Below are 9,592 nucleotides of genomic sequence, written 5' to 3'. Positions count from 1 at the left end.
CGGACAGGCCCGCAAAAGAGGACATGTCCGGGAAAAAGAGGACGTATGATCAGTCTATTTATAGCTAGCATTTGATTATAGCTAGCATTAGCTTATAGTTTGTATTCACCTGTAGCTAACATATAGCTTATAGCTAGTATTAGCATATAGCTTATATCTAGTATTAGCATATAGCTTATAGCTAGCATTTGCATATGGTTAGCATTATCTTATAGCTGGCATACGCTTATAGCTATCATTGGCTTATAGCTGGCATTAGTTTACAGCTAGCATTCGCTTATAGCTAGCATTAGCTTATAGTTAGCATTCATTTATAGCTAGCGTTATCTTATAGCTATCATATGCTTGTAGCTAGCATTCGCTTACAGCTAGCATTCGCTTTAGCTAGCATTCCCTTATCGCTAGAGATGGACATAACCTTGTTTTTCCAAGCATGGGAAGGAATCAAGTGAGTGTGAAGGACAGTGCTGGGAAGAAAAAGTGGATTATATTCATTGAATTAAAGAAATAAAACATCAAAATCATGACAGAGTGTGTAGCTAGCTAACTTGGTGAAGCAGTTGGAGCGTAGCACTGCTAGTCTGCACCATACTGAAGCAGGATGAGTCCCTAACACCAGCCAAAGATGTTAAAATAGTAAATAAACATGTATCCATGAAAATATGGGGTAGTTACTGATGGTGTGTTTGACAGACAAGAGCATTAGAATAATATCTAAACATTTGTCCATGAAAATATGGGGTAGCTGCTGATGGTGTGTTTGACCGAGAAGCAGTTGGAAGGAAATACTGTGGAAGTCCACTCTTCAAGGTAAACACTTAACGTTATTATTACTTGTACTTTGTCTGTACTACATTCTTTTGTATTGTTTTTTAATACGATATTTATTATGTAAGGGTCAGCTTTTATTTTGAAGAGGCATGGTACATGTTAAAATTGTGATGTTTAGGAGCCAAGCATCAATCAAATTCACATTACAAGTTTTTCAATGTACAAGAACCAACTGAAGTACTACTATACTGTGTACTATGTTCACATACTAGATAGATAGAGGACATTTGATTAGGTTCGGACTGAATACATGACAGAAACTTTCAAGTTAAGTCTTGACACACAATACAAAGTCTTGATTTGAGCGTGAACACAAATGATATTAGTTAGAAAATAATCTAAAGATGAAAAAGCTTACCTGGCCGGCAGTGAAAAGTTTCCTGTGTTCGCCTCCAAGGCCAGAGAAAAACAGCAGCTCTAAAAGCTCCCAATAAAGTGTTCCCTCCTACGTCGTCGTGGCAACCACATGTCAACACATTTAATGAAAGGCCGTCAAAAACCTTGAGTCCAATATTTGTGCTTGATGACACATCACATTAGCCCCTAATAATAATAATAGTAAGAGTAATAAAAATAATACATTGTTACTCTCGTGAAGATTAAAACATTTTTTAATTTTAATTCAGGGTACAAAGCTTCAACTGTAGCTGCTAAAATGTGCATTTAGGTCATATATGTCATATATATATTTATATATATATATATATAGATTGCGTGTGCGTGTGTGTGTGTGTGTGTGTGTGTGTGTGTGTGTGTGTGTGTGTGTGTGTGTGTGTGTGTATGTATGTATATACATATTTATAAATATATATGTATATTTATATTTATAAATCTATATATGTGTGTATATATTTATGTATATATATATATACATATGTATATGTATTTATTTAATACATCTATATATAAATATGTATGTATATATAATATTTATTTATAAATATATGTATATTTATATTTGTAAATATATACACACATTTATAAATATATACATATATTTGTAAATGTATGTATATTCATATATGTATTTATACATGTACAGTATATATGTGCATGTATATTTATATATATATACACACACACATACAATTTTTTTTTATTGTAAATATACATTTATGTATACATATGTGTACATACATACACACATATATATATACATGTGTGAGTATGTATTTATAAATACACATATATATATATATATATATATATATATATATATATATATATATATATATATATATATATATATATATATATATATATATATATAGAGGGGTTAGTGCGTCTGCCTCACAATACGAAGGTCCTGGGTTCGATCCTGCGCGCGGGATCTTTCTGTGTGGAGTTTGTATGTTCTCACCGTGACTGCGTGGGTTCCCTCCGGGTACTCCGGCTTCCTCCCACCTCCAAAGACATGCACCTGGGGATAGGTTGATTGGCAACACTAAATTGTGTGAATGTGAGTGTGAATGTTGTCGGTTCTATCTGTGTTGGCCCTGCGATGAGGTGGCGACTTGTCCAGGGTGTACCCCGCCTTCCGCCCGGTTGTAGCTGAGGTGGGCTTCAGTACCCCCCGCGACCCCGAAAGGGATAAGCGGTAAAAAATGGATGGATGGATATATATATATATATATATATATATATATATATATATATATATATATATATATATATATATATATATATATATATATATATATATATATATATATATATATATATATATATATATATATATATATATATATATACACGTAGTTACAGTGTATATGTACAAAGTAGATGAAGTACTCTTTGTAGCTGATTAGCATTAAAAAGTACAACAGAGACAATAAACGTCGGGTTTATTTCAAGCACTTTCAAACTGTTTGATTCCAACTTAAGGTTAGATTTTGTACAAGACATTTCCAGTGCGCCATTGTGCCAGTGAAAATTACTACAGCATGAGAAGTTTTAAGACAAAAAGTAACACGTGACGAGGTCGGTGGAAGGGTAACTCCATCGACAACAGCGCCCTCCAGTGGCTTGTTACTCTAACTTCACCCCGTCACAATCCACTTCGGCGTGCAGCGGCCTGCAAGATGGACAAGAAGAGAAAGTCTCAATGCCACAAATTATTCTCAAGCCTTTTGTCTTTTCCCACGAAGAAAGCTTTCACTTTCACTTTCACTCTCTCTCTCTCTTTCTAGGGTTCTGTTAATAAAATCACTGCTCGTTTGGAAGATGCAATATTTATCCCAATATAATTCAAAGTGGATTATTTGATATGAAGTTGAAACATCAAATATGTAAATAATTCATAAAAACTTTGATTTTGATTCTTTTTTATTTTGGAGCAATGACAGTTGAAAAAAAAATACCACTAACACCTTTGGGGATCCGAAAAGGCCCCACTCATAAAAGTGTTGACAATAACTCAAATAGTTGTTTTTTTTAGATTTCAAGATGAACTAGAGATTTATCAGTCAATTGTAACTATTTATCATTTGTTTATGTTTTTTTATTGTTTTGTTTTATTCCTTTTTTGTCATGGAAAACTTGTTTTATTGGCAAACACACAAAATATGAAATATTTTCCCGTAAAAAAATATTTCAAAGTGGAATATTTGATGTGAAGTAATTATATATAAATAATTCATAGCATTGATTTTGATTCATTATTATTTTATGAGCAAAAACAGTTTTAAAAAAAATTATATTATACAATGCTTAAATATTTAGATCAATTTCAGGTCTGTCAATATAAAGTTTATATATATATATATATATATATATATATATATATATATATATATATATATATATATATATATATATATATATATATATATATATATATATATATATATATATATACACATATACACACGCACACACACACGCACACACTTTTTTTTTTGTTTTGTTTTTTTTCGTTGTTGTTGTATGCTCTTTTTGTCTAAAAAAAACATGTTTTTTTTAATGGCAAAAACACAAAATATGCAACATTTTCCCCAAAAGGAAGGAATGGTGGAATATTTGATGTCAAGTAATTGAAGCCTTTAATAGGTCAATAATTCATAATGTTGATTTTGATTCATTATTATTTTTTGAGCAAAAAAAAAAAAAATTTAAATTAATATTATTCAATCTTGAATATTTAGATAAATTTCAGGTCTGTTGATATATATATATATATATATATATATATATATATATATATATATATATATATATATATATATATATATATATATATATATATATATATATATATATATATATATATATATATATATATATATATATATATATATATATATATATATATATATATATGTACATTTTATATTGGGACATCGTGGCGCAGTTGGGAGAGTGGCCGTGCCAGCAACTTGAGGGTTCCAGGTTCGATCCCCGCTTCCGCCATCCTAGTTGTGTCCTTGGGCAAGACACTTTACCCACCTGCTCCAAGTGCCACCCACACTGGTTTAAATGTAACTTAGATATTGGGTTTCAACAGAGGTGTGGACTCGAGTCACATGACTTGGACTCGAGTCAGACTCGAGTCATGAATTTGATGACTTTAGACTCGACTTGACAAAATGTAAAGAGACTTGCAACTCGACTTAGACTTTAACATCAATGACTTGTGACTTCACTTGGACTTCAGCCTTTTGACTTGACATGACTTGCTACTTTCCCCAAAACCTAAAGCTTAAAAAGTTATTTGGGAGCGCTCCGTATCTTTCATTTTGTACGTGTCTGTCTATCAGCGTGTGTGCTGCCTGTCAGCTGGTGTGCTCTCAGTACAACAGCCAATCAAATTAGATCTACATTGTTTTCATCACACAGCATTCAGCCAATCAAATTGCAGGACAACCAATGAACAAGAGTTGTCAAACAACGCGCCAGTGAGAAAGATTTATACCAAAGTTGGTTTCGTTCGGGTATAAAAACTACGACTTGGTCTACAAAAAACGAATTGCCGTATGCAAATCACGCAGTTCGAATATTACAGACGGAGACGCAACAACTTCCAACTTCGTTCGACATTTGAAGTTGCACAAAGAAGGGTAAGTTTTGAATGTAAGATAACGTTTATTGGCTAAGTAACATGACTTTTATTTGCTGTGTAGTTAAATCAGTGAGGCTGTAAACTCACTGCTAACGTCATAACCATAGACATCTTATAAGGGTACGCAGCATCGAGCGCTACTGCCTACTGGCGCAGACGAGACGCGGGGCCGCCATCTTGGAGTGGTGATCCGCTCCACTCAGTGCAATTCATTTGGCAGGAGCAATGAACTGTCAGCGCATTTAATTCATTTTACCTCACTGAATACCACTCATTTTCACGCGCTTTTTTGTCATACGTGTAGCTATGATAACGGACACATGTTTTATTATTCATAGTTTGCTTAACAGTAATATAATATTCTTATATGCTATAAGTGACCAGACGTCCGAGATCAAAACTGGGAATATAAACCCAGAGAAGGGGGAAAAAAACGGTCAGCTATTTTTAAGTTGAAGAAACAATATGATTACGTTATATATACATGCGTATATCCTACATAAACAATGTATGAATACATTAGATATCTATATATCTTATAGACTGTATCTCTGTTGCTGCAGCAGCAGAGAGTTTATTCTGTCTGGACACTTTGTATTGATATTTTGTATTACATTCTTCCCTTAAATGATAATGTTTACAGTGATTGTTATATATGTATTTTTTATGTATGTCGCTTTGGATAAAAGCGTCTGCCAAATACTTAAACATATATAAACACCTGAAACTCTTTATATCAGCTAAAACCACCAATCTGTTTCACTGGATTCAGAATAAAACCAAATTCTGTTTTACCCAACAATGTTAGTATTTGAATATTGTTACTTGAAGACTTATTCCTGTTTACAATTATACTGTTAAGAAAGTATTGTCTTATATTTTGCCTAAAATGAGAATGCATCACAATCAGTGGCGGCTGGTGAATTTTGTTTTAGGTGGGGCTGAAAGTTTGTAAACCAAACCCCTGTAGGGGCGTCATCCTCCCCCAGAAGATTTATTTGTGATTTTCACATACAAATATTGAAGATCTTTGCTCCTTCTCAACTCTGTGGTAATGTTATTTTCATAAAATACAACCAATAGTACATTAATGTTAAATCTTACTTGTGAAAAGTAATCCCCCGATTCGTATTTTCAACAGTCCGCTCATTTGAGCAGGAAAACGCTGAACACCAGCCCGGCATCTTTGTTTTCTACCTGTCAACTGTCAGTTTAGGCTGCTCGCCGGCTCCTTATCACCACTTCAAGATGCAATTTGCTCGCGTCACAGCAACCAATTCTGCGTGTACTTACAAGATGTCTGTGGTTATAACATCATTTCAAACACAGGAATATGTTTTTGCGTCCACTGCAGTTTGCCACCTTATTCATACTTTTTGTCAAGTGATTTTTTTAAGCAGGGTTGCATGAGGTACCTACATATAATGTTACGTTAGTCAATGTATCACACACAGTAACATAACGTTAGACGGCGGTCAGCAGCACAGCATATTTTAGCCACCTACAAAAAGACAAACATAGTCAAATAAAGGTCAGTTAAAATGTATACTATATTAAGAATATGTGTACATATTGCATAGGGCCCTGACATCTAAAAAGTACAACTCTGTTCATTGTTATGTTCATGTATTTGTTATGTTTTTCATGTGTACGCACACATAAACACACATACAGTATGAGATGAGATCAATGAGATAAGGTAAGAACAGAATAGAAACTGCTGTGGAACTAGTTACAATGCAATATGCCATGGAAATACAATGTTAACACTTTTGTACAAATAAGTACAGTTGCACTTGTTTTTGCAAATGTGTTTATTCTGTAAAGGAATGAGTTAAATGTTTAAAATTGTTTAAACTATTAAAATGACTGGTTAATAGTGCTATTATGAATTGCAATGTCAGTACTATTTTTTTTCCTGCTATTTCAAATGCACTTGTTTTAATAAATAAATACAGCGGTTTAAAAGCATACACAATCTGTGTAAAAATATTAGTCTGTGGTTAAAAGGACTTGAAAGGACTCGAAACTCAAAATGCAGGACTTGTGACTTGACTTGAGACTTTCCAGTCTTGACTTTGGACTTGACTCGGGACTTGCCTGTCTTGACTCGGGACTTGACTCGAGACTTGAGGGCAAAGACTTGAGACTTACTTGTGACTTGCAAAGCAATGACTTGGTCCCACCTCTGGGTTTCACTATGTAAAAGCGCTTTGAGTCACTAGAGAAAAGCGCTATATAAATATAATTTACTTCACACTAATTTTGTATGTTTATACTTAAAAATCATATATTTTGATACTTAGCACCATCTTAGAAGTATGCTAACCTCTTATGTCAACATGCTAAAGTTTTATCCTAGATTTCTAGCTAATCTTGTATGTTTTAACCTAAAAACCTGGATTTGAATACTTAGCGCCATCTTAGAAGTATGCTAACTTGTTTATGCCATCATGCTAATGTTAACATTCTAGTTACATGCTAGTTTTTAAGCTAAATTTGTATGTTTAAACCTAAAAGTCATGGACTTTGATGATTGGCGCCATCTTGAAAGTATGCAAAAGTCTTGTATATTAGTATGCTAATGATAGCATGCTAACATTTTATGCTATCTTTTTAACTATTTGTTTTATGATTATACTTAAAAATCATTGATCTTGATAATTGGCGCCATCTTAGAAGTCTTTAGCTAATTTCCATGTGTTCACACCTAGGAATATTGCATTCTAATAACTGGCACCATCTTAGAAGTATGCTAACTTGTTTTATGTCATCATGCTAACATTAGCAGCCTACTGTTTTATGCTAGTTGTTTAGCTAATTTTGTATGTTTATACCTAAAAGTTGTAGATTTTGATACTTGGCGCCATCTAGGAAGTATGCTAACATTTCTTACATTAGCATGCTAACATGTTATCCTTGATTTGTAGCTAATCTTGTATGTTTAAATGTAAAAATCATGGATTTTGACGGCCACAGTCCGACCTTGGAACAGTTTTTCCTAAAAAACAAAGTTTGCACTCACTCCTTCTGCGCCTTGAGAGCCTTCCGGGCCTCCCGAGCGTTAGCATCGTCCAAAGTCTTCTTGTAGCAGTAAAGCAGAACCCCGATGAGCCACAGCTGCAGAACCACAATCAGCACGTACATCACAATCTCCGAGATGACCGCCGTCGTCTCGCGGTTACCTTGGTGGCACGGGCGAGCGTTACCAACACAAATAGGACCCAAAGATGGCGACCGGCCCACGGGGCTCACCCACTGACGTCACGCTGAGCTCCACCTCCTTCTCCACGCTCACGCTTGGACGGTAGCCGGGCAGGATGAGCGTGCGCTGGAAAGTGCATCGGTATGTCCCCGCGTCCCCGAAAGTGACGTTGTTGATGGCGATGGCGCCCGCCTGGACATCCTCGCTTTGAGTCCCGAGCCAGTCCAGACGGCCCCTGAAGGCCTCCTGGAGGACGTCAGCACTCGGGTGGTCGTAGTGGAAAATCTGACAGCCGAAGCACAGAAAATACAGGTGAGACTCTTTGGGCGCCGAACGATTTGATCCGATTCTGATTCCTGGGGTGACGATTCAAACCGATTCTCACAATGTATTAATAATTTGGTATAATAATTATAACTAGAAAATTCCCGCATACATTTTAATGGGCCTGCTATTTGTGACCTGAACCTCTGGCCCGGCATACTTCTAAGATGGCGCCAAGTATTTAAATCCATGATTTGTAGGTTTAAACAGACAAGATTAGCTAAAAAGCTAGGATAAAACATTAGCGTGCGAATACGAGACGAGTTAGCATACTTCTAAGATGGCGCCAAGTATCCAAATCAAAGATTTGTAGGTTTAAACATACAAGATTAGTTAAAAAGCTAGGACAAAATGTTAGCATGCTAATATAAGAGATTATAACATACTTCTAAAATGGCGCCAAGTATCCAAATCCATGATTTTTAGGTTTAAACATACAAGTTTAGCTACAAAGCTAGGATAAAACGTTAGCATGCTGATATAAGCAAATTTAGCATACTTCTATAATGGCGCCAATATCAAAATCTATGATTTTTAAGTATGTACATACAAAATTAGCTTTTAAGATAGCATAAAATGATAGCATGCTAACATTAGCATACTAATATATAAGACTTTAACATACTTCCAAGATGGCGGCAAACATCAAAATCCATGAGTTTTAGGTTCAAACATACACATTTAGCTAAAGCCCTAGCATATAGCATAAGGATGCTAATGTTAGCATGATGTCATAAGACGAGTTTGCATACTTCTAAGATGGCGCCAAAGTATCAAAAATCGTGATTTTTTTTTAAATAGCTAAAAAGCTAGCTAAAAAACGTCCTCACAAGGTGCTTAATAAAACTTTTTCGAAACAGGTTACAGGTTAGAAAAGTTCCTGCTTGTTGCATGGAGATGTCCTAAAACATATTTAAAAAAATATTCTTATTAAAAATATATATTTATTTATTTATTTTTTAAATAAGATTTTTGAAAATGAATGGATTTAAGTAAGATCGGAGATGTGGATGCGTCTGGATGTTTCTGTGCCCCCCTAAAATCCAGGGCTCATCTTAAGCTAAAACAAAAGCAGAAGAGAGGAGCCGGAGCCCACGTGAGCGAAGTGATCTTCTCCTCGAGCTTTGAAGTGCCAGTCCACGGTTGTCCGGGCAACCACTTCCTCCCGTTTTTTG

General features: G+C 34.8%; 1 protein-coding gene across 1 annotated transcript in view; it reads right to left on the bottom strand.

The window, feature by feature from the left end:
- Nucleotides 1-2,674: 2,674 nt before the first annotated feature.
- The window catches only part of LOC133635654 (sodium channel subunit beta-1-like), a 10,456-nt gene continuing 3,538 nt past the window's right edge, over nucleotides 2,675-9,592 (bottom strand). The window contains exons 2-5 of the mRNA XM_062028888.1: nucleotides 9,514-9,592; nucleotides 8,144-8,378; nucleotides 7,914-8,073; nucleotides 2,675-2,905 (exon numbers count right to left, since the gene is read on the bottom strand). The exon at nucleotides 9,514-9,592 is cut by the window's right edge and continues 88 nt beyond it. Of these exons, the coding sequence (XP_061884872.1) occupies nucleotides 2,860-2,905; nucleotides 7,914-8,073; nucleotides 8,144-8,378; nucleotides 9,514-9,592 (520 nt within the window). The 3' untranslated portion in view covers nucleotides 2,675-2,859. The remainder of the gene's footprint in view (nucleotides 2,906-7,913; nucleotides 8,074-8,143; nucleotides 8,379-9,513) is intronic.

This window comes from Entelurus aequoreus, linkage group LG20, assembly GCF_033978785.1.
Source record: "Entelurus aequoreus isolate RoL-2023_Sb linkage group LG20, RoL_Eaeq_v1.1, whole genome shotgun sequence".
NCBI lineage: Eukaryota > Metazoa > Chordata > Actinopteri > Syngnathiformes > Syngnathidae > Entelurus > Entelurus aequoreus.
This window is presented reverse-complemented; position numbering and strand designations above follow the sequence as displayed.